Source organism: Pholis gunnellus, assembly GCF_910591455.1.
Source record: "Pholis gunnellus genome assembly, chromosome: 11".
NCBI classification, from domain to species: Eukaryota; Metazoa; Chordata; class Actinopteri; order Perciformes; family Pholidae; genus Pholis; species Pholis gunnellus.
The window spans coordinates 12,776,179-12,802,302 of NC_136538.1; the positions used below are offsets into that span (position 1 = coordinate 12,776,179).

Genomic DNA, 26,124 nt, shown 5'->3' on the forward strand with positions numbered 1-26,124 from the left:
CATTTTCATAATTTTAGATTTCAAAGCGAATCTGCAAACACACTCAATCCACATCTCTTACACACTCAATCCACATCCCTTGTAGGATTGCGTTGAGATATTTATGACAATCATGATCTCTCCGTGTTTCTTCCCTCCTGAGTTCCATAAGGCACAAAATAAACATCAGCCTAACACACGGGGCCAAAGGAAAGACACCAAAACCGCAGTGAGATCAGCTCAAACGTACCTCTATCGTCATCTAGCGGACAGTCTGTGATGGCCATGTGTGTCCGTTTCGCTATTATCTTTACAGCTACTTACATTCACCTGATGAATCTGGAGTCTAAACCTGTTAAATACGAGCATCGTTTAAGAAATAAATTAAGTTTTTCTTTTTGTCCCTTCTTGTCTCAGTTATGAGAAGTCATGTGTCTGGACAGGTGGTGTCGCTCCCGGAAGTATTCGTGACAGATCGGGCAGGTGAGTTTCTCCTCCCTCCTCCTCCTCACGTGGGACTCCGCCGCGAACTCCTTCTTGTGATGAGAGCGCATGTGGAAAACGAGGTCGGAGGTCATGCGGAAAGACAGGTTGCATTTGGCGCACCAGTTCTGCACCGAGACGCCGAATGAGGTGAATGTCGGGGGAAGGATGGTGAGAGAAGATGTGGTCTGCAACTGGACGCCAATGCTCCTGGACCAGTGCTCCGGTGCGTAATGGAAAGCATTGTTTAATGCAACCGGGGAGGGTACAGCACGTAAGTCACTGCTCAGGATGTTGGATGCCATCAGATTGCTGTATCCCATAACAGTCCTGGGGGTGAATGAATCAGTCATCTCCTCTAGGCGACTAGAGGGGGCTGTTGAAGCACTGCTGAGATGCGCCTGGGGGTCAATAGGGGACGTTCTTTTACTTGGTTTACAGAAAGCGCTTTTCTGCTCGCGCTGATTGTTGGACAGGACCAGAGAAAATGCACTGCTGCTGCTTCTTGAGTGCAAACCAGAGCTCTCGCCTGTTTCCATCTCTGTGTCGTGCGTAAAGCTATCGTTCTTACATCCCAAATGATCCGGTTTAATCGTATCAACTTTCAGTTTCCCCGCAGAGGAGGATGCATCTCCTGCTGACTGGTCGTAGTCCTTAATCAGCGATGTAATATTGTCATCATTTGAAATGTTAGTTTTTTCCAACAGAACCGTTTTCCGCACTTTGGGATAGAGAGTTTCCTCGTATTTCCTTCTCTTGGGGTAAATCTCTGCATCCTCGTTGCTGCCAGATTTTTTGTGTTCCAAATCTCTGGCGATGTTGTGGAAATCTGTCACTCGGTGTTGCCTCTTGATTTCCATATGCTTGTGCTCGTAAATCTCGCGGCTCCAGGTGTCAGTCTTTACTTGAGTACACAGGAATCGGCAGTGAGCCAAGAAAGGATACTCGTTCTCAAAAACCTGGTTACATCTTCCACATTTGAACTCTGAAAAAGACAGAAAGAAACACGATGTGACTATAGATAAATCCATAACATATACACTTTCATTTAAATTTTAATCCTCCCAGAAGTCAAACATTATGGCTCATTCTGCTATAAAATACTCAATCTGATGCTTTATTTTTATTTGGGTGTAGAGTGGCTTTAATTTAATTGAAGCTCAAGTCTAGCCAATGCACATAAGGACAGCCAGTACTCACCTTCCCTTGATGCTCTGGTCAGGTCTGTGAAGCCCAGTAGGTGAGACAGCTCCTGGTCGTACCACACTAGCAGCTCTTCCTCCTGCCGGATGTCCCGGATGGTTCGCACATACAGCTGGCCCGCTTTCAGAAAGGCCTCTGTGTTCTGTTCCTCTGCATTGCGCGCAGCCTGCACGAGCCGCAGCCAAGACATCACCAGCGCCGAATTACGCATGGCCTCGGGGTCCACCTGTTGACAGACATCATTGACATTTTACTCGAGCTCCCTGATTTAAATCCACCTTTCCTACAAACTTGGAATTCCTAAAAAATCATTAATAATTACAAATAATTATTATTATTAAATCCACGTTTGTAAATCCCTTTGACATAATACCCAAAACAGCAGATTCAGGGGAAAAAAAATAATGCAGATGGACAGCATAAAAATATAGTAATTTAAAAAAAGAATAAGGGACTTGAAATGTGTAAATTCAGTTCAAATTAACATAAGAAAGAAACAAATCTAGTTCAATGGTCATGAATTCACCAGCCCGGTTATATTATAACTAACCAAAGCAAAGCTCTTCTAACATGCCATAAGATACATAAGTTCAACTGACCACAAAATCTCTGCAACTCACCCTGAACACATATGATTTAGCTCTCTTATCGCAGGATTTCTGCGCTATGAAAGCGATGGTCTCGTAGAAGGTGTTTTGGAGCACGCATGGACCAAAGCACGTGCCTGCAGGGATGCTGCGCGTAACGAGCACACTGGTGTAGAGGTCCGCTGGATGCTGGAGGAATTTGCTGTCACCGGTCCAGATGGACCGAGGCAGGAAAGTGTGATCCATCGTTAAACTGTGATCAAATATAACGGTTATCATTAGTTAAAGAGCAGGTGACAATATGTTACAAACTGTTTTATAGACGAAGATAAAATCACGAGACCAATCTTTAATATATTTGGGCTCAAATCATGAGAACTGTAAAAACTAATTCCCATTTTAATAATTCGTTTTACACAAACGAAATAGCGAACAATTGGGCTATATGACAGAAAATATATGTTGTAGTGGTCTGACATGCCGTTTGCCGATTTGGATTCAGATGCTCTGAACCCAGTCTGGATTGTCTTGCAAGCAATATTAGAAGAGAAAAAATAAGTACAGTATTTTATGGATTTTCTGATTAAATTAAGCGTCCCAATTGTGAAGCAGACGCAGCCGGTGTCGAGACAAAATTATTTCTAACGTCCTTTGTCTCAGTTTTTCACTCGGTTTCTCCTTTTGTCTCCCCATCTGCCGTGAAGCCCAACTGCCTCCTCTGTGCGCAAGATAAGTTAAAATGCTTATTGCTAATTTATCAACAATTTTAACGCAGGAAGATTGTGTGACTATTGATTTGTTTTCCTTCTCTGGTCAATAATCTTGTGGGTGTTTTCTTGACAGTTGACCACACAGCATCATAACACAATAATCTGGTGGCAATCTCAATATGCCATTCTTCCTGGTAAAAAATAATGACATATGAGATAAAGATCGTGTACCCCTGTGAAGAAAACAGAGAAGTGCATTTATAGTGTCGCGTGACTCACCCGCTGGACATGAGGAGGATGTTTGTGCCGTGTGGCAGCAAGTTGCAGCAGGTGCAGTGGACCTCGGTGACGATGCCCTCCCGTTTCTTGGTGACGAGCTACTTATCCGACTGGATCTTCCTCCGTACTGTGGTCCCTCTCCTCGCCCACTCCCACTTATTCCCTTCAGAGAGCGCGCTGAAGCGTGGCGCATTGATATAAACACGCGCGCTCACGCACACACACAGACGCGCGTCCACAGGACTTGAATTTAGTCCCTTGGCAAATTCCCCCATGTCTGATTTATAATCCTTTCAGTGAACAAGAGAGACATGCCCGCCAGTGAGGAACTACTGTGATAATTTGAGCAATAATGCACATTATAGGGTGTTTATTGTCCAGTGCAGCTGACTGACGTGGACATATACGCACCACTATGAACAACACCTTTTAGACAGTGTGAAACATTTTAAATATGCTGTTCCCTGTGCCTTTACTCTGTATAAATTGGACAGTTTGACTTATACATTTCTTGAAACCATGAGTTTAGAAGGACCACATCCTGCGGAACAAGACCTCACAAGCTTGTAGATTTAGACGGATAGAAATCCTCAAATGTTCATGAAGCTATTCTGACATCTTATTGTCTCTCGTGGTTTTAAGAAGTCCCTCCACTAACTGTGCTTTGTGCAACAGATATTCAGAATGTACTCTGGACACGCTATTTGGGGATTTAGAGACATTTGTTAGTCACGTTTCTGGAAACAGCTAGAGAGTTCGGAAGCACGAGTGTTGTCCTGCTAATGTGGGCAATTGTAAATTGTAAAATTGGCCACATGACATGGTGGATGGTGGTCTGTCTTTGCCATCGGGCAAATACATTATTCATAAACTAAATGTTTCTGTTTAATGAGCATTTAATGAATTATTCTGCATCAAAGCTAAATGTCCTCGTCGTTATCGAGCCAACTTTCTGTAATGAGAAAGCGGGAACACATAAAAACCTTCGCTGTGAATTAAGCTCCTCGGGCAAACTCCTACTGTCTGGTTACAGTGCAACCACACAATAGGCGGGGGGATATTTTTTTATTTTATGTCACATAACATTACGCTAAATGTTAGTAGCCTATCCGATTACATTGTGTTGAGGAAGTTTGATGACAAGCACAGGACCACTTTGAAAACCTTTCAGCATCACATCCTGTCACGGGTCGATTGGCATTTAGGCCCATAATTGAATTGTCTTTGCGGTTCCCTTGTTTTTCATTTGAAGGCGAAATGCCTGAGACGGTAAACAGAGGCAAATTCCAAGGTACAGGAAAATAACAAATTATTGTTTATTCAAAACGAGATTTTATTATTATATTACATTATTGACCGTACTAAAACGGCCTACTTATTTAATTTGAAACCCAAACAATATTAAGGAGAAACGTTTCCTCAAAGGTAGTAAACAACATTTTAATTAATCGTGTAATGTGTGTGATTTCTGGTCCTTTAATGGTTCATGGACGAACAAAAGTTCAAAGACAGTCATTAGAGGGCTTGTTTTTTCCCATTCTCACATTTATTTTGGGTAATCCCACCCCAGACAGATATCTCACTATTTTTTCTCTGTGTAAAAGTGGAGTTTTGTATCTCTCCTCGGGTGTCGCTCCTCTCCTTCATGCTGCCTGCTTCAGTGCATTTTTCTTCTCAGCTGAAACGGAAGACTTGGAGAGCCCGGCTTAAACTGAACACGGCTCGTGTAGTCTGAATGCACTCAGCGTAACGGGACGAAACACCGGGAAATAACGCGGTATACACACGCGCAGTCGATCCAGAAACAGACGATTGAGAGAAAATGTGAAGATCTTTAGTTGTCACAGTGTTGGGGCAGTCAACAGAAACCGGGAAAGATGGCGAGGACACAGACTCGCATGTTCCTCGCCTTGGCTTTGCTGGGAATTTTCCTCCTCGATGTGTCGGTGAAAGGAGAGCTACAGGGAGAGCAACAGGAGGAGGCGGAGGAGGAGGAGAGGTCCTGTCAAGGCGCCTTCGACCTCTATTTTGTCCTGGACAAGTGAGTGTCCGATATTATTTACGGCTTTGTTACTTTCTCATCGCTGCGCATTGCCATGCAACCACCCAGTTGTTTGGAAACGCGGAGCGCATCAGCCAGATTCCGTCTGTTTTTGTAACTGTGCTAAAGAAAAGCAAACTACAAGTTTGCGCGTGTCCATTCGGTAGTCATGCTTTTATCAATTGGCTTTTTGTATCACACAATTGGTCCTAAATAAGATAGCGGTTTCTTGTTTCGTGGAATGACTATTACACGGAGGGCACGTCCAAAACCATTTTAACCCTCGTTGTTTATCTTAAGTGTCGTCTCGTACATACACTGCATTGTATTTGAAGTAGGAAGACTATTTTGGACGTTGGGGAATGCTTTTCTTTTCTTTTAGTCCGGTTCAAAGTGGAGAGGCACACAGATTGAGCTTTTACTCACGGGATGTGGGCAGGGCGAGCAGGATGGATAGAGTTTCAGGCTGATGACGCCTGCGGACACAGCTGCAGCAGCTGCCCGACAGCGGTGCTATGTGGCCTGGTGATCCTTTAACTATTCTTCTCTCTGCTGCTGTATCCTGAACCGGCCATGTAGTGACCAGGGGCAGGATCCATTCTTTGCTGTTTTTCTGCAGGGAGTTAAGAGTTGTTAAATATGATCAGGTTGATGTTTCCATGGAACAAAAACATGTATGTTGGCACCACCTCCTAAAACATGTTTTAAAGGTTGTAACTATGACGTTAATACCTTAGTACGTTATGCTTGCCAAGTTATGACGAATCCCTCTGGATAGTGTATCCTCCAGCTTTGCTTTGTCTTTTAGCTTTTTAATTTCACAGAACATCTCATATATCTATTTTACTATTACAATTTGAACCCCTTTTTAAAGTGTACCTCATAAAATATGCTGTATATGAAAGTGGTACTACATCTTTAGAAACTTAACCCTATTCTTAATTAGTTTTTTTCAAGTATTTGTTGGCTTGTTTGTCTTCATTTGATAGAAGTCAGTAGAGGGCTGACAGGAAATGAGGATTGAGAGAGAGATGATGAAAAAGATCCCCTGCTTCATAGCTGCTCAGACATAACTGACATTTTTTTCGTAGCTTGGCTCGAGTTGCAAGGTGCCATCAAGCTTGTTAACACAACAACCCGACATGTCAAAACATGCTGTGGGAAGAGAGGGAAGAGTGAGAGAGAGAGAGAGAGAGAGAGAGAGAGAGAGAGAGAGAGAGAGAGAGAGAGAGAGAGGATGATAACAAACAAACAAGGTATGGCTGAATATGTTGCCCTATTTGTGTAGAAGAATACAGGTTATGATATCAAGAATGACTAGAGCAGTGATTTAGCGGTGAAGCTGTTAAACACCGGTATCTGTGTACAACATTTGGGAATATGGAGATGTAATGGTTTAAACAAACCTTGTTGCATGTTCTCAGTAGCCAATGGGCACCAACTGGACACGTTGACGTGACATTTTACTTTGCTTATGACAAATTTGATGATCTTTCGGATGTCCACTGCAAACATCCGTCAGACCCTCTTCAGTCTTTACCCTTTGCTTCAAAAAGTTTCCGAGGAGCCCGGGGAGCATGGCACATCACGCATGGCCAAGCCTCTGGTACGACTCCGTCCGTCTGACTGTCTGGACCGGCATGCTTCAGCAAGCCTCCAGGAAGCTTGTTGACTGTTTTTCAGATCTTAAATGCCACACAGTGACCTAATCTAATCTTCAGTGATAGAGAACGGAGAGAAATCATGCATTACGGATGCTTCTACGTGTCTACACTGATCTTCACCTCTTCACTGTCCAGAAGGTTATGAGGCAGGCTGGTGTAGAGAATGTATGCGTGCACCGCTGGACGCATCTCAGCACACAGAAAAAACATTAGAAAACATTCCTACACTCCATGTTTGACCCACACCAAATACCAGGCTGCATTTTTCCTCTCTATCTGGTTGCCCGCAAATAGAATAATAGGTGTTGTGTTTTATGGCTGGGTTCTGAACAGAGATTTATTTTCACTGATCCAAGTACTTGCAGACATAAGGAGATCCTGCTCTAATAGTATGCAAAATTAGAAATGCAAAAGTGAAGATTAATTGCTGAATTGGTCGGATGATGGCAGTGATTCTAATGAAAGTAGTAAAGATGGTGTGTTTACAGTGACTTTGAATTTATAGTACATTTACTAAGAATGAGAACTTTCTCAATGCTGTTTTTGAAAGCAATCAAATTTCCCTCATACAGTGTCTGGGGGCATTGTTCGTACGTGAAATCTCTCAATTATTCTTTTATGATTAATTGAATAACATTTCATTCCAAAAAAATGTCAGAAAATACTGAAAAATGCACAGGGCAACATCTCCAAATTGAAATTAATTAACCAATTATTTCCGGACATTGGACTAATTATGCTATTAAGGTCAACCCCCTCCTCAGTCATGTATACACATATAGCCCCTCACTTCACTCTGATTGATGAAAAGAATACTTTAAAAAAAATGTAACTTTAGCTGACAGACACTTTCTGTCCTGCACACTGGATTTAAACTGAGCCTCGGTTGTGTATGTGTATCAATAAACTGAGATTTAGACAAGATAAAAGAGACTCCTCCTGGATCAGGGCTGTTGTCATGCCCTCCCTTCCAGGGAAAAGGATAAGTGGAGCAGGAAGCGACTGGTTAAATAGGAGGAACAAAAGAGCCACCATGAGTCTAACCAGCTCAGACTTTCACTCTTTATTCTCTGTATCTCTCTTTATATTTCACTTTATGACCCTGTTACACACACACATAGCCCTTTCTTTTGCTGTTTGAAGTTGCATCCTTCAATAGACACTCATAATATACAGCCTGACACACAAACACACACACACACACACACATTTACCCCTACTGAGTGTTACTTCTGCAGCCCTCTGTTGTTCATGTTGCAGCCTTTTCACTCTGCGGACCGCCAACCTGTTGTCAAACTGCCTGTGCTCCCTGGGACCATCTGTTCCCCCTCACAGTCACACACACACACACATATAAACACAGAGATGCTATATACACACACAGACACACAGGCCAGCTGCCTGCTACATGGCCCCTGCTAGAGGCAGCCTGCTACATCTGTCCCTGTCTAACCTCAACCCTCTGGCCCAGCAGCAATTAGCCCCCATTAGCAGCCCCCTGGGACTGGGCTTCATTAAGGACACTGTCATGTACACAGCAGCATGTAGCAGGCTAACCAGCAGCTCTCACCGCTCACAGGTTACAGTCCAAACTAATGGAATGTGACTGAGTGGCCAGAGGAATGTCCTCGAATGTGGAGCAGATAAACTGTAATACTGTAATGGTTGTTCCTGAAAGATGTCATGGCCATTAAATCCAGTTTGTACATATCACTAGGTGTCCTACAAAACCTACATGACCTTTGAATCGCAGTCTTTCGGAAAGTGATGGCCCTATGTTCACATATGGGTTTGTAGTTTTATGAACTGCACATCTCTTTTTTTAGGTTTTGCTTCAGTTGTCTGAAGTTAAGGTGGGTACTTAGGGTTTTATCTTGGTTGGGCTATTTCAACATAAACAAGTCTACATCCTGGACTGCACTACACAGAGCAATGATTGGAATTATGCTAACTGCTACCATCACATGCATTATGTCTACCATGTTCACTATCTCCGCGTGTTAGCCCTAACACTAGCTAATAACACTGAATACTTAAGTATACTGTAGGTGAAGATTGTCATTAGTTTTGGAGCTATTGGTCATTAACCAAATATTTAGACAAATCAGTATATTGACCCGATGATGGTCCTCGGTCCTCAAAGTTATTACAGTTCATCCAGTGAGAACCATGAATGTCTGTACATTCGTGGCAATCCAAAAGTTGAGGAAACATCATAATCAAAAATGACAAACATTCACCTCATTTTGGAAATAGATCAAAAGTCAGGAGACTTCAAATTCAGTCGGCTTCATCCTCTGGAGACCATGCATGGCTGTACCAAATGTCATAGCAATTCATCCAAAAGGCTGGACCACCAATAAAAACTGCTGTAGTTTCAAACAGTCAGCTTTGTTTTTAAATAATCAGACAAAAAACATTTACATTTGTATATCAATAAGTCCAAACTTGCTGTTAGAGCTAGCCATCCTGCATTTCATTCAATATCACTGTTTTGGCTGTGGCTGATGATAATTAGCCATCCAGGACAACACCACATTTTCTTTCCTTATAAGGCTTTGTTCTTTTTGTTTTTCAGATCGGGCAGTGTGAAGAATCACTGGATAGAGATTTACTCATTTGTTGAGCAGTTGGCAGAGAAGTTCATCAGGTACAAGCAGGATAGGTCATTCATGAATTTGGATTTTTTTCTGTTAACGCCGTGTTAATTTAAAACAACTGTGTGTTTGCAGCCCCATGCTGCGAATGTCCTTCATTGTCTTCTCCACACACGGAAACATCATCATGAAACTGACAGAGAACAGGTAAGACCAACACCTGAACTCTCACTGTTTCTTCTGTCTGGGTCTTTCCCTCCCTAAACTAAACTAGTATTAGACGTGTCCTCTCTTGTTGTGTTTATCTTGTTTTTTAACCAACTCAAACCATCTCTAGCCTTTCTCTTTCTAACTCCTGCATTGTGAAAATATCTCTTTCCCTTAAAACAGCTTTCTTCCAGTGAATTTCATCAGGAAATGTGTTTGTTTACCCCACAGGGAGGCCATCACCGGAGGCTTAACAGCTCTGAGAAGGGTTATCCCTGGAGGAGACACATTTATGAACTTAGGCCTGGAGATGGTAAGAATCAGGCTTTAAGACCCAAAACATTGGCAAAGCCAGCCTAAATCACACCAGCTGTAGTCATCACTATAAGATTTTATTCTGGAAAATATCCACTGAGGATTAATTAAGTCTGGCATGCAGGTGGAACCAGGGCTGGTATGAGATTAGTATGAGGAGTGGCTCAGATCATAAATTACTTGCTGCTTCTTGAAACTGCTGAGCTTTTAGTATTTATATTTAAGCGAGGCATTGCAAAATGAAGCATGATTCCAGACTTCCACGTCTAGTTGTCATTTTTAATTCAGATGACATCCAAGTTTGATTATCTAAAGCAAAGACCAATCAGGTGTAGAAAGGGTTCATATGTACTGTATGTCCTATTAAAAGAGCACCCAACAATCTTCAATCATACAGCGCTAGTAAATGCTAAGACATTTGTGGGCTGGCTTTGTAACAACATCAACATGTTTTAAACCAGTCCCGGCTATTGTAATTGTCTGAAACTGTACTTGTTTCTTTGCAACTGCAGGCTAATGAGCAGATATATCAAGAGAAGCAGGGTAAGCTCTCTTCATTGTGCTTCTTTACATTAGCCTACATTTAGTGCGTTGTTTCAGAGAACATGAAGGTTTTGTGTTCTGCAGGGACCGCCAGCGTTATCATCGCTCTGACGGACGGGGAACTGAATGAGTGGCAGTTTGACACAGCTCAGCGAGAGGTAAGATGAGCTAGGGAGGTGGCATTAGGAGGTATGAAAAGATTTTAAGATTGTAGTCACTTGCAAACTGCCACAGGAATGGGACTTGCTACTGTAGGTCGCAACCTTTGTTGTTTGTTAGATTCAAGATGTTATTGCTGTTCATTTTAGTGATTTTCATATATATGACGTATTAAGTATAATTTCACAGTATTGTTTTGATTGATGCACTTGCAAATTAGATGCAAATGACTTGGCCGCTAATAACTGGCTTTGTTTAGCTCTCATAACCACACCGAACACAAGTTGCAAACGCTCACTATTTCCTGTGAATTTTTTTCCTGGGAAATTTTGTAAAGGTTTCATTGTTAGATGGTTGTTTAACAAATATATATTTTAACATATGCTACAGCTGAGGTAATGTCATGTTGTCTATCTCCTCTCTAAAATGTCTGCTGTGTAGAAAGAGAAAGTTTGTGTTTTTTGGGAGATTTATTTGGCTCCATAAGCCTACCAGAGTCTCTTTAAAGGTCACTGAATGTTGGTTTGTTTGTTCTGTTTTGCAGGCTCAGAGGGCCAGGTCTATGGGAGCCATTGTTTACTGTGTAGGGGTCAAAGAATTCAACCAGACCCAGGTAGGATCCACAGAAGGATGTTGAAGATGTTGAATATGCATTAAAAAAAAAAAGAGCAAATACAATTCTTTCTGTGTCTGCATGGTCTTCTAGCTTGCAACTATTGCAGACACTGTGGAACACGTGTTTCCTGTGTGGGGAGGCTTCCAAGCCCTGAGGGGAATCATTGACTCGGTAAGACACATACATACCACATGTAAACAGATTCACGCTCATCCACCCACACACAATCATATTAAGTTATTAAATTGTCTTGGGACTGTGTTTTTTCCTTTTGTCTGATCACTCAGATCATCAAGAAGTCCTGCATTGAGATTCTAGCGGCAGAGCCGTCCAGTGTGTGTGCAGGAGGTAAGAGGTGTGAGGTGCAAGGGTCTCCCCTTCTCGTTAAGACACTGGGCAGTCACGGTGTGCGATTGTGTCAGATGACAGCCATCCAAAGCCTCTGGAGTGGAACATGAGGTTGAGTAATCGCATGGACGCTTATGACAGAGAGCGTATTGTCATTCACGGCCGGGGGAAATTAGCATAGCCGCTTCAGCACAGCGTGTGTGCAGCAAAGAGGAGGGGGGGACGGGTGTTGGTCAGAGGAATTAGCCGTGAATCTTTAAGCATGGCTGCTTCTCTGGCCTAGTTTGCCACATCGTATATGTGAAATGGCTGTTTCAACCCTGTCCTCCTTCTCACCTCTTCGTCCACGTCCAGCTCTTGTGCTTCTGGACAGCAGTTTCAGGAGGTAAGAAACGGGATGAGAACTAAGGAGAGACGGTGAGAGAGAGAGAGAGCCGTTATGTGTAGTCAGCAGGATGGATGAGCTTTGACATGACCTTATTAGGACTCACTTAAGTGAGTGCATTTGCAGCAGTGCTACCAGAACAACCAATGGAGATTAGCCTCCTTTATTATGGGATAGGAAGGATGGGAAAGGATAGGGAGGGGAGGGAGGAGGGGAGGGCAGAGGATTTTAAGAGCAATAGAAATGTAGCCTTTAAAGGACAAAAATGAGGAAGGAAAAATAAAAAGAATCAAGTTGTCACGTCATATGATAATTACATTCTCTGGTCTGAGTGTGTCACTCGACATGTGCCCAAATATCCTCCAACAGCCTCATTTATTATTCGATTGATGAGCAGCCTAATGGTCAGTGAACTAAGAAACCAAGGACACGCTTTAGCCCAGGTCTGATTCTGGCCTAATTAATGAAGGGCAAAGATTGTAGTTGACTGAATACATGCGTATAGTGTGCTGCCTTTGTTGTAACAATAACTCTTATGTTAGACTTGCAATGCTCATGGTTGGCTTTAAATTGTCCTGTGGAGAAATAACAGGCTCTTTTGTTCCTTACTCAAAGCTTATTATTTCAGTATAAAGTCATATAATGTTATTGTCAAGCACTTGTCACGATTTAACAAGACTGTCGTCGAGATTCGCGAGAGGTTTGAATACAACCATCGTCCCCCATCCATCCATTCTAATGCGTTTACATGTACTTACATACTGACATATTACATAGGTATTGTGACAGTCTCTCTCTCTGTCTTCCTCTCTGCTAGCATGTAGTCACATACCATACATGCTTTACACCAACACACACATGTTAAGATGTTCTTTAGACAGCACACACACACACACACACACACACACACGCACACACATCTTCAAGCACATGTACACACATGCCCCTCACATTGATGTGAAGTGACCAGGCCGAGCTGCCTGCAAACAGGCCATCAGACTGGACAGTGAACGTTGGGCCACACTATCAGACATGACAGGACTGATTCCCCTCACACACACACACACACACAGGACAGTGAGAGTTGGGCCTTAGATCTAACATGACAGCAGAGATTGCTGCTTTCATTAACGTCTGACCCTTTCCTCCCCGTTGTTCCGTCGTCCTTTGCCCCTCCCTGCCCTTCACTGTCCTGTCGAACTAATGTGATTGAAGTGCCGCTGTTCGGACAAGCCGTAGCCCATTTTCTCCGCGCACGCGAGACACACATGCATTCAGATGTGTATAGTCACACACAGGCACACATTCGTACAAATGAAATACTTGTCAAACGCTCAGGTGTAGATGTAAATGGACATGCGGCCACAGAGGCAGGCAGAAAGCAGACGAGAGGGCAGAAGCATGTGTGTTGTACATGTCAGCAGGGCACCACCAGTCCCTGCCCACCATGTGTCTGACAGCACTGACCTTTTAGCCCATCAAGCCCCAGTGTGTGTGTGTGTCAGGTTGTGTATAGAGGATATTCAAATTAAGACTTTTTCATTTCCTACCCATCAATCATTTATTAAAGATTGGATAAAACATATTTGGAAACAGCGATACAGTGTATTTAAAAATGTTTATATTTAGCAAACATTTTGGTTTGGAAATATTCCTTATGACTCAGTTTTTAATATTTGAATGAATACGATGCTAGATGTTGAACTGTAACATGTAGTTATAATGCAATGCACTACTTAATTGCTGATGAATAAAGCAAAGCCAGTAAGCAATTTTCAATTTTATTTTCTACTTTTAGGATAATTAGTAGGAGTAGGATAATTAGAGTCTCAGATTTAGATTTCATTGGAGTAATATCTGCCATCTACCATTACCAAGTTATGTGCTTTTTGTTTGTGTATGTGTGTGTGTGTGTGTGTGTGTGTAGGTGTGTGTGTATGTGTGTGTGCGCACATTCGCCCTGTCACAGTGCAGCTCAAGCTGTTTGATGGTAACATTGTGTGAAAGGGGGACGACTGCTAAAGCAGCCACGGCACTGAGCATTAGGAATAATTAGTGTTAAGACCCCCAATTAAGTTGCACATTGTTGTGGCTGCAAACTACAAACCACATAAACCATCAGTTAATATGAAAATGATTACATTATTATACACAAAGCTGTATAATAGTATTTTATATAGTAATGTATTGTTGTGGTTATGTTTTACAGTAAAATCAGGACAGGAGGAGGGAGAAGACATAGTGAACAGCACATTTTTCGCTGTAATGAGATGAAGGGGTAATTGGGTTGTGTTTGTGTGTTTGTGTGCGAATACACATGTAGAATCTGAGGCTAGCTGAGGAGAGGACATAAGCAGCACTGACAAGTTGCATGTCATTGAACATCTGTAAATAAGCACACACACATGCAGATGGACGCAGTTGTTTGAGGTTGGCTGTGTTCCAGGATATTAGAAATTTGAGTTAAAGATGGTTTTTATCTTTCTGAGGCTGGATAACTGCAGTTAATAGTGTAACTGTAATAGTAACCAATGCAATGTCTAGTCATATTTATTATCTCAATACCTACTGTATATCATATACAGTAGGAAATATATACAACTTATCCCTGTTTTGTGAAATCTCAATTTCCATGTGTCTTGTACTTCATCCCTTTTTCTCCTGGATTTCCGAGAAATTTGCCCTCTTAAACAAATGTCACAACATCTGTAAATATGTCGAGATGTGTAGGCAAATGTAAAGTGGTGTTTGTTTCCTCCACTCTGCCTATGCTGGTGTATCTGTATTTATGTCTGACCTTTGAGGAAATACTGTCACGTATACACCCACACTCTGTGATGTTTTTATCCACTGATCTTCACGCTGGAGCTTTAAATGTTAAAGGTGTGGCAAATGTTCTTTTCTATTAACCAGGATAATGCTAGAGGAAAGCTCAATGCACAGACGGAGACCACACACACACACACACACACACACACATATGCACGTTCAAACACATGCCTGCACTCATTCATGCATGCACATACTGAAGAAATGCAGACACTTACAAAACGCAAAGGCAGTGCACACATACAGTATGTACACCACGTTACAAACAGATGCATACAGACATGTGTTTATGGTGCCATAGTTAAGGTCAGACCTACTTTGACAGTGCTGTGCTGTTGTCAGCCTGCAGGCATGTTTTTAAGCAAGTGTTTTTTTCCCGCTCTCTAACATATGCTGGGTAGCAGCCGCATAGACAGTCCAGCATATGCTGGCAAGCCTCTGTCAGTGCGCTTTAACAGTGCCTGGAGGAAACTAAAGGTCAACACCACACACACACACACATACGCACACACCTTCTGGCTACTGCACAGCACATATTTGTGAAGAGCAGCACTTTTAGCATTAGCACCATTGGAGCTTATTATGGCCTTTCCACACATACACGCATAAGCACACAGATATAAACAAGCAGTAATGGGGCATGCACACGTTTCTCCTGCTTAAGTTGAGCACGTCAGAGAGAGAGAATGGCTGCCAGCATTCAACCTAAGGCTATATACCGGAAATGTTCTTCTACTTCAAACTAAAATAGAAGACCGATTTTGATCTTATGCATCTCTCACATACAGCTGAACATATGTATCCTATCATTGTCATGCTTGCGTGTGCATACAGCTAACCGATTCTGATGGTGCCTGCACGCGTTGTTTTTGTCTCAAGAGAGTTTCCAGGTGGTGGTGAGAGGCAATGGGTTTCTCCATGCCAGAAACATTGACCAGGTCCTCTGCAGCTTTAAACTGAATGATACGCTCACTGTGGGTAAGTTCTGCAAACATACACAAGCACACGCAAGCTAACTCACTGAAGCATCATGGGATGCGGGTTTGGCTTGTGCATTTAAGAAGAATGTGGGAACCGTGTTTACATTGACCAGACTTAAAATGTGGTATTATTATTTCCTTTGCAGACGAGAGACCAGCTGGAATAGAAGATACCTTCCTGCTCTGCCCTGCTCCTGTCGTAGAGGAGGTTGGGAGGTAAGCTGCACGGCTCTCACTGCCTTTTCACCCCCAACGCGCTTTCTCAGTCATCACTCCTGTTGCCAAGCTCTCCATGTTCAGCTGCAACACTCTGAGCCCAGATATTTGCCAGCTGCACACAAGTTTGGTGTCTAAACCAGAAGACTGCCGTCCTTGAACAAATTAGGGCCAAAGTCATTGAGTGTCTGTGATCAATCAGTGTTTGTCACAGCTAACGAAGCCAGACACCAATCACAAGGGGACAAGAGGAGTAGAGCCCAGGAACACAGCTTAATGAGAGCCTGCTGGAGAGGACCTTCGTTACAGTGTATGCGTGTGTATGTGTTTGTGTATTGAAGTGTTGTGTGATGTATCCCAATCTCTGTCTGACACTTTGGGAGAGCGAAAGTGTGAGTGGAGTCGGTGGGGCAGTGTAAAGTTTCCTCCGAGGGCTTCCGGCTTTGCTCCTGGTGACGAAGAGCATAAGTTCTTTGCAGGGCAGACAGAGCGATGCTGTGGGCTGAACTCGGAGAGGACCGAGGTCCGGCAGCCTTCCCGTCCCCGCTGCCTGCAGTCCAGTGCATAATTATACACTCTGGCCTGCGGCCTCAGACACCTCCCAGTCATCATCTGTCTTGTTGCTGTCACTCAGATTTCAAGCGTGTTTTGAGCTTGTCTTGTCTGCCAGTGAAAAGTACTGCTTTGATGGTTAACTGCTGTTCAGAGATGTGGAAAGAAGACATTTTGTTTTCACACTGTGGCGGCAGGATTATTTAAGACTCTGTCACTTACAGTATAATTTTATTCATATTTATACGTATCATTTTTACTTTAACTCAGACATTGGGGGATTGACGAAAAGACAGCAACAATTCACCTAATTCACAATCCAGCAGGAGTTGTTGCCAGTTGGGCTGCTACTGCTAGGAGCAGAGCAGAACAGGGAGCATCATTACACAATGCAACAGAGCCTGAAGGAATTATGCTTCCATGTAACAGAAGCCCATCAGAGCAGAGACGGCACTGCTTTAACACCCTGAGTGCTTCTAAAGAGGAAGTCAGCTGTGAATGGCTGACGGGCCCTGAGAGGAGGCCAACAGCTGGCTTATGAGTTCTGGGCTGCGGTGGAACATGGAAATATGAATTGAATCAAGCATGTGACTGTGCAGGCTGGACAGGTGTTTTCATTATTCGTAAGTTGCAGTTTAAATCTGTCCTAAATGTCATTGCTTCATCATTTTTATATATACTGTATATATATATATAATATGTTTTGTGTAGAAATAAATAAAGCTGAGCCCACCCACACATCAGGAAATGGACAGATTTTACCAATAGTATAGGGATCGCCTCCTAATACAGATTACACAGCAAACTTTTCACTTGTTTCTGCCATTTCATTGACCAGACTTAATCAATGATGTATACAATCACTAGATGCAGCCCTAAGATGTCGGATCACATTATAGGTGAACTGCTTCCTGTTTGGGGGTTGTAAAGTCTATACATGAGGTCTGAGGGACTCCAGCTCCCAGCATCACCTCTTCACCAACCCAAAGACCCTCACTCACCTCCTGTTCCACCCAAGCCTTGTCGCATACAATGAAGTCATTGACGCTGCCGTCACACAAATCTGTGTTGACTGGGAACCTTCCGGATGCAGCTCCCCCTCCTACACACACACAGGGCAAAGACATATATATTGGGCAGATTGATGATTGATAGGGGCTGAGATCTATCTGTCAGAGAGGAGCTGATAGCACCGTGTCCCCTGCCTGCCTGAGAGGAGGGCTGACCATATAATGGGGGGGGGGGGGGGGGGGGGCAGAGAAGGGATGGAAGAAGTAGAAGAAAAGAAGAGTGGCACCTGCACCGCCAATTTCCTTCTCTGAAGTCAGTGTCAACATGAGTTATGAGACGAGCTGCAGCGGTATGGAGAGGACACAGGAGAGGGTGAGGAGGTGAAAACAGAGTCAGTGATTGAGGAAGTGAAGAGGGGGTCTCAGAAGGGAGGGACAGTGCTGAAGGGATGTAGAACAGGAAAGGCCCTCCTCCTACCATCCCCCATTCAGTTTCCTCTCCTCTAAACCCCCCCCCCACAACCCCAGCAGTGACCTCCCCCTTGTCGCCCCCTCCTCAAATCTAAACCCAGAGCTCAATGCCCCCCTTGTCTCTCCCCCCCAAACCATAAGAACAGCACAAGAAGCCTTTCTCCATTCTTTTCCAAACCTATAGCTATAATCCAGCGGTCTACGTTTCCACCCTCAAACGTCTATTTGTCTTGTTTTTGTTTTGCTTTATGAATAACCTGTCAACTAAATATTGCGCTCACACCTGAATCCTGTACAGTCTTTGCTTCCATCAACCTCGCAATCTGTCAAACAAAAAACGAAACATTTGATCCTGTTTCTTGTCCTTGGCCTGCCTATCTGTGTGCAGCTATAGCTGAAGATATCAGCACTGAATGCTGGAGAATAAGAAGTAATTTAGCTGTCTGTGGTTTCCACATTAGAGGTCTGGGTCTGATCCAAACAGAAGAGATTCCTTCTATGGGTGGGGAACTCCCTGACCTCTTTAGAGACGCTGGCTTTGTGTCTATGTCAGCATAGATATGTTAGTGTGCTTATAAGGCAGCAAGTATGGACAAAGTAGATGGAGGAATGTGTTTGACACCTCAGGGCGAGCTTGTACAGTAGCCGAAACAAAACAGCCAATGCGTGCACACAAGCATATGTGCACTCAAGCGTGTGATGTGTGTTGCATTTTTTGCGTTGGGACGATAAGACCAGTCACCAGTTTGTCTTCTTTCAGGGTGATCTACCTGCAGGTGAGCATGAATGAGGGCCTCTCCTACATCACCAGCTCCGTTCACATCACTACTACAGAGTGTGTGAGTACATCCTGAGGATATAAAGTCTGCACTATCACACATGATGATAATTTCCTTCTGGCATGCTGCCTTATTTGAATAAACTTTCTTTCAACCTTCTTATTTTCTCTTGGTTCTCCAGTCCTCTTCTTCTCTCCTCCCTCTCTGAGGTCTCCTCTGTTGTGTCTGTCATCAGAGGAGGCTGTGAGTACTTTCGCTTTTCATTTTCGCCTTTCTCTCGTCCATCGTCTTCTAGTCCGGTTTAATCTGAATCCCGTCATTCTGTGTTTGTGTGCAGTTCGACGGCACCATCGTGCTAGTATCATTGCTGGTGGTGTTCCTGCTGTTGGCTCTGCTGCTGATGTGGTGGTTCTGGCCTCTCTGCTGCACTTTGGTAAGTTTGAACTTCAGACATTGGTATCATCAGTCGTTTGCTATATCTTTGGTTCCCTCATGGCATTTCTTTTTCAATCTTCAGGTGATCAAAGAACCTCCACCACCTCCTCCTCCAGAGCCAGTAAGGCTTGTTTTATTCTCTCATTATAACTGTTGTAACTGACATGATAGTATTCGTGGTAATAATTAATAGTAGTATGTTTGGAAGGACATGTGTCATGTAATTGAGTTTCACTCTAAGGACTCAGATGATGATGACGGGATGCCCAAGAAGAGGTGGCCCACAGTGGATGCGTCCTACTATGGAGGAAGAGGAGTGGGTGGCATCAAACGCATGGAGGTATATGCACATGTGCACACACACACACACAGACACACACACTTTCAATGCTCAAAAGCATATCAATATAAATGAGGCTTTCCTAGGTGCGATGGGGGGAGAAGGGGTCCACTGAGGAAGGTGCGAAGCTGGACAAACCTAAAAATGCAGTTGTAAAAATGCCAGAGCAGGAATTTGAACCGTATGAGCCAAAGCCTCGAAAGCCACGCCGCCGCCCCCAACAGCAGAGGAGGTGGTACTCCCCCATCAGGGTTAGTCCTTTATGCAATTAACCTATAAACATTTGAATGTAAACTTAAGGTTTTGGTTTTTATTTGAACATTTCCCTTTAATTCTTTTCTTTTGCCTTCATTTCTTTCCTTTTTCCGGTCCTCTAGGGGAAGCTAGATGCTCTGTGGGCTTTGTTCAGGAGAGGGTACGACCAGGTATCTCTGATGAGACCACAGTCTGGAGACGAGGTGAGCCTCACACTCAACAGCAGTCACATTTTTCTTTTCACCTAACACATGACTAGAAAATCGTATGCGTCACAAACAGGCACGATGACTGATACAAAACTACAATTTGGTAATTGTGTGTAATTGTGGGATTGCTCTGTGGTTAAAAAACACCTAAATGCTGTTTATGTCTTGGAGGTTTTAATGTGTTTTTCCGTCTCTGTATGTGGACAAGGGAGCATCTGCATTCTGTCTGTCACACTGCATAAAGACAACACGTGTCACTGAGCAACATGTACAATTCTCAACACAGCAGCTCAGTACTGATTTTCTACATGCACACTGACACACAAACAGCGAGTCAATGAGCCACTGATACCGCTCTCTCTCTCAAAGCTGCCATTGTTCACGCACAAGGACTGCTGTCTGTGAGAATTCCCTGAGAAAATTACAGGGTTTTATCAGGTTTCCAAATAGTATGTTTCACTCAATCTCTACTTGCAAGTGATAATACCGGTAGAAAATAAACTGTGTCATACGAGGTTTTATTTCAGCTGAAAATGTTAACGTGCTATCTTACTGGCCACTACTGCTGCTCCTGAAAAGTCCTAAATCATGACATCACTGTCTGTGGCAGAACAAGAGAGAGCAGAGTGGCCCCTATTATCTAACCTTGACCCAGTGTATGGCATCCCATAACCCTACCGACATGTTTTCATCATCATACTGGTTGTCATGGTGAAACAGCTGCTTCGTTGTAAATGGTTTCATTGTCGCCTCACATGGCGGAGGCCAGGAACAAAATGTATTGATTTGTTCTTTGAGTAGCATGATTCATCTTTACTATGCAACAGTAGCTGTGTGTGTGTGTGTGTGTGTGTGTGTGTGTGTGTGTGTGTGTGCGTGCGTGCGTGCGTGCGTGCGTGCGTGTGTGTGTGTGTGTGTGTGCGTGTGCGTGCGTGCGTGTGTGTGTGTGTGTGTGTGTGTGTGTCTACTGGAGTCTTTAAAAATGTTCACCATCAATGGTTTTATCCCCTCTTTCCATCTTGGATTTTTTTTCGAAGCAGAACAATTCCTCTCTGTCAGGGCAAAAGTTCTTAAAGTCTTTGTCAGCCACTTTCTGTGGGGCTTTGGTTCAACAATGACCCCCTCAACTCCTTTCACGAGTCATTATCTCACATGGAACGCAATGAGGAGGAAAAAAAAACACTTTTGTTGCAAAGCAGATAGTGCTAATAGCCGTATCCGACATGAAAGACGACAGTGATTCTTTTATGTTGAAAAAAGACAGGCGCAGATCTAGATTCCCCACAGTAGTAATGTCAAACATCTCTGCAAAAGCAAGAAACAGCAGCTGGATGACAAACATCAGAGCTGGATGACAAATAGCCCAACAAAGTGGTAAAAAGCACAGTGATAACTAGCGCTGATCAGACTTCTCAATGTAGATTGTTAACCAGCAGCTCAGGAGGAGCTCGCCCTGCTTTCTCCCCACATTACTCCCACTTCACTGCCTCTGCAAACGGCCATCAGCGGGGCTGCCAGTTTCTGCCACACTGCCCGTATGCGTTTGATCTCTCTCTACTGTGTGTGTGTGTGTGTGCGCGCGTGCATGTGTGTGTCACTGCAACGTGTGTGTCAGCTCTCCCGACTGAGCGTCACATAAACAGATGGGGAGTTGAAAGGCCACGAGCCATATTGTGACAGAAGAGATTCCCTTCTTTTGTCCCCAGAGCTGATGGCTCTGATGGCCCCGTCACACAGCACAGAGCAGAGCGGAGGGGCCGCCGCCGCCATCCCTCCGTCCTCACACACAGGCGGCACAAATGAGCACAGCAGCACCCCCCCCCCCCCCCCCCCCCCCCTTTATCCCCAGTCACTTCACTTAAACTGGATCAATTCTCCCAAATTACAAAAGCAAACTAAATTGTATCACTTCCCTCGAGTGGTATCTAGCCATGCAGACATGTTTAGTGTTACAGTGGAGGTGAATGGAATTTAGTGTGTGTTGCCCAAATTCCCAACCAATAGGCTATAGACTACAAAGTACATGCATACAACCAACCTGAGTCAGGGGGGTTTCATCAGATTGTCCTATTGATTCTGGAAAGAAATGTTGCTGTGGAATTTTGTTATTTGTTAAATTACATTGAGCACTACAAATGTAATTGAGCTCTATTGTGTTGGTGTGGAGGAAGAAATCTCAGAAACTAACGAAATGAAAACCTCAGTAGATCAAATCTAAACTACACGAGAGCGATAAAATGTATTTTTGGAAGATGGTTAAGCTGATCCTTTAATACTCAGTCTCTGCATTCCAGATGTTTTCATCCTGACATTATTATGTAAGTTATCCGTGCTTCAGTGCAGCATATGAAGTGCGCTGACTCTTTTGAGCACACGCGTATCGCCGTAATGTCATGCAAGGTGACAGTCAGGGCTGTCAGGTCAGATGTGCGTCTTTCGCGCTCTCGTCTTCCTCACGTTTTTCTTTACTATAATTGTGACAAATGTGTGTGAGCATCAGTTCTCTGTGCACAATAGATTCCTGTGTTTATTATGGGGAGTGTAACGTCTTGGGGCTCAGAAGGAGAAACTGAGGCTAGACGGCGAAGTGGTGTGAGGAGGGATGCTGGAGGTGTTTTTTAGGGATTTGAGGGATTTGAAGTAAACAATTGTCAACAGGGGAAGTAAAGCAGCGACAGACATCACAGCCAAAGGGACACACAGGGAGACTGACCATCACAAGTGGCACATGTATGACCTCTCACACACCTCATGTATGTACATATCATCTACTTTAAAGCGGGAAAAAAAGCCAATTTTCCACTGCAACACCTATCTTGTGTTTTTTTGATGCTCTCTTGCAGCCAGCCCTTTAACCTTTCTCTCCATGTTTCGGTTATTCATGAGGCCAAGGTTTCATTCAGGCCATATGTTCTGGTGGAGGCATGCTTACAGTCACACACACACACACACACACACACACTCATATTCATGAGCTTGTGTTCTCATTGTGTCCATATGCTCTCTCTGGTGATGTGCTGCTGCTCTGCTGCTCACAAACTGGGCTTTTCACCACGGCCTGGCGACAAGACCGAAGCAGTCACCCCCCAACCGGGCTGCCCCCAATCAATTACGCGGCCCTCATATATATATACACACACACACACACACACACACACACACTCAAACAATAGCCCTCTCAGTCACAAAGCTACTGCTGCTTGGGGTCCTCTTATTGGCCCCTGTGTGACTTTAGGGCCTCTCTGTTTAATAAGGTGTTATAATCAGACCACCAAGGGTCGGTGACACAGAGACCTATACCCGTCCATCCTTCACACACTAACTGAGCAAGACAAGAGTGTGTGTGTGTGTCTGTTTGTGTGTCTACAGAAGGATGCTATGCAGGGAACAGAGAGGAAAACCATCAATGAGAACAATAAGAGTAGCGTTCCATTCTCCCCGACTTGTAAATTATGTTAAACGCTAAAGGTCCTCTGTTAACTATTGTGGGGATATTGAAACCCCTCCTTTACATTCCAACAAGTCAAGCACATAAGAGACATAAACCACTTTATGTTCTGCATCAGCAGAGGCACAGCAGAGGCTCCGAGAGAAGAGGAGGGGAATGGGGAACTCTACAGACTGCAAAAGCATGTGTCTGTGTGTCTGTGTGATAACTTACTCAGTGCCTGCCTTTGCTAGCATCACAGCTATTGTAGTGCAGGTGTGGACAGAAGACAGAAGCAGCTCTGTGTGCCCTCCGGGGCCTCAAACACACATGCCTCTGTCAGCCGAGCTCAAAGACTCACACAAACCGTTTTGACTGGTGGATCTTAGAAGCTCATTGACTTTGCACAAAAGATGCACTGCATTTGAATTTGTATTCTACATTGAAATGATTATGTGTAGTTGTGGTTTAACGTTCTTCCGCTTGCGTGTCTTGTAGGGTCGCTGTATTAATTTCCAACGGGTCAAAGATGGGGAGTCCACCCCAAACAACCAGGCTCCTCCTCGCACACCTCACTCTCCCTTGCCGCCTGCTCCTCCTCCTCCTTCTCCTCCGCCCGCCGAACAGCGACCTCTGGTCTCCAACTCTGTCCCCCGTACGAAGCCTCCGTCGAGAGGGCCCCGCACCACGCCACCTTCCCGCACACCTCCTTCCATGGTCCAACCACCTCCAGGTCCACCCCCAACTCGTGCACCCCCGGGGCCCCCAGGACCCCCGCCATCTCGACCCCCACCCAGGCTCTGACGAAGAAGAAGGGGCCTCCAATAAACAACTGATACATCAACATCATTCAATAAAAACACCCTTGTCCTACTTTCAACCCAAAGACAACAGAGAGGCATAAAATCTTAGAGGCCAGGAGCTCTGTGCTTTGTTGCTGGACAGCAAAAAGATATTTATCTGATATCAGAATCAGCTTTTAGATAAAAACAAACAAACATAAAAGCCACAAACATGTAGTAACTTGATTAAACCTGTATGTACAGTATTAGATGTTATGTTGACTTAAGTGGTAAGAGGAAGTGCAATCCTTTTTGGAAATCCAACAAGAAGGATTTAGGTGTTGAAAGTTAGATTGTGGCCGTTCGAGTGATGCTGGTAAATAGTTTACTTTGGGTTGGTAGAGAATAATAATGTTGAGCAAGGACGTGGTGAAAAATACTGCATGTGGTGAAAGATGAGAGCAACTGTGTCAGTTATGTTTTGGTTTGTTAATGTACACTCTTAGGTTCCTACAAATCAGACTACTTTTAACCAAATTAATTTTTCAGTGATTTTATTGCAACTGCAGGGCAGTTTCTCCACATTTTATTTATTATAGTACAAGCCCTGTCTGCATCTGTTTTCTATTTAGTGTCAGGTGGGTTTCTGGGCTCTCAAATCTTTGAGGGAGGGTAATATCAAGAGGGATATAAAGCAGCATTCCGGCATGCCATCTGATGTATTTGTGGTCTTATTAGCATCAAGTGAACGATTGCGTTGAAAATCTGTACTGTACTGCATTTACGGACTGAAATGATCATTTGTATTATTTCTTTATTAACCTTTTGTGTCTGTCTTCAATAAACAAAATGGGTTTTTTTATGTGCTGCCTGGCAGTGAATTCTTTCATAAGTTATTAAAAGTGTTAAATAGTATGGTTTTATATTTCAAGACTTCTTTTTGTACAGTCATATTGTGAATCAGCTTACAAACACGTCGGGGTCAGTGCCTCAGACACCTAATGACATTTATTAGTTAATTGGATATTGCAGGATGCAACATTTAGTGATATAGGTTCCTCTATAAGGACTCTTTCATTAAACTAATTGCACTAATGATCTATCCATGACATTTATGTAGCCTGTGAAATTAATATTAAATTCTAAGATTGTTAATTGCTTTAGAGTCTATTAAAAGTCATATTTCTGGAACACATCAAGGCTCGGATGTAACTCTTTGTCCGTTTTTTGGGCGGTAGCCCTGCAGTGCACTTACTTGTAGTATTAACCCAATTTCTAAAAACACATTTTCACCTTGGCACTACGGTTTATTGTGTGTATTAAACTACCATTATAAATAAATATGTGTACACTTTCTGAAGCCACTTAACATACATTTAACCGCAGTGCGGAGGATGCCGGCTCTGAGAATGTCTTGAATCAGTCCAGGACATCTGCTCCCCTCCTCAGACACACTGACTGACACACTGTGCTCAGACACAAAAGAGAGCAGTTAGGAGGTCGCTACATGACTCACTTTGCTGCAATCCATCTGGGCAAATGAATCACACAGGGCTAATGGTATGTACACTCACCCTGCACAACAACCTACAGCTTCTTTTTTTCAATGTCTTTATGGAGCTGCATTGAAGTTACACTGTCGCATGAAAAAAACCAACCTCAGGCTAGAGATAACAGGGTTTCTGGTAAGGCTTGTTAAAGAAGAAACTATTGCTTTTCATTT

General features: G+C 43.6%; 2 protein-coding genes across 2 annotated transcripts; one reads left to right on the top strand and one right to left on the bottom strand.

Annotated features, from left to right (window-relative positions):
• Positions 1 to 251: 251 nt before the first annotated feature.
• Positions 252 to 2,498, bottom strand: znf488 (zinc finger protein 488; the record flags this gene model as incomplete). The annotated part of the gene is made up of 3 exons (XM_079168277.1): positions 252 to 1,447; positions 1,663 to 1,891; positions 2,286 to 2,498. The coding sequence occupies 3 exons, from the start codon at positions 2,496 to 2,498 to the stop codon at positions 393 to 395; spliced, it is 1,497 nt and encodes a 498-aa protein (XP_079024403.1). The 3' UTR covers positions 252 to 392.
• A 2,485-nt stretch (positions 2,499 to 4,983) lies between these two features.
• Positions 4,984 to 25,262, top strand: antxr1d (ANTXR cell adhesion molecule 1d). Its single transcript, XM_079168830.1, has 18 exons — positions 4,984 to 5,282; positions 9,525 to 9,596; positions 9,679 to 9,750; positions 9,982 to 10,063; positions 10,578 to 10,608; positions 10,693 to 10,766; positions 11,312 to 11,380; positions 11,474 to 11,554; positions 11,671 to 11,731; positions 15,825 to 15,923; positions 16,072 to 16,141; positions 18,935 to 19,013; positions 19,291 to 19,386; positions 19,471 to 19,509; positions 19,630 to 19,728; positions 19,815 to 19,979; positions 20,106 to 20,186; positions 24,118 to 25,262. Exons 1-18 carry the CDS (start codon positions 5,119 to 5,121, stop codon positions 24,421 to 24,423), a joined length of 1,740 nt encoding a protein of 579 aa, XP_079024956.1. The 5' UTR covers positions 4,984 to 5,118; the 3' UTR covers positions 24,424 to 25,262.
• Positions 25,263 to 26,124: the final 862 nt, after the last annotated feature.

Bases quoted from the DNA above. Each gene is read 5' to 3' on its own strand.
- antxr1d (XM_079168830.1), top strand. From the start codon at position 5,119: ATGGCGAGGACACAGACTCGCATGTTCCTCGCCTTGGCTTTGCTGGGA. The intron at 10,767-11,311 runs GTAAGATGAGCT...TCTGTTTTGCAG, and splicing joins TTGACACAGCTCAGCGAGAG to GCTCAGAGGGCCAGGTCTAT. The intron at 16,142-18,934 runs GTAAGCTGCACG...GTCTTCTTTCAG, and splicing joins GTCGTAGAGGAGGTTGGGAG to GGTGATCTACCTGCAGGTGA.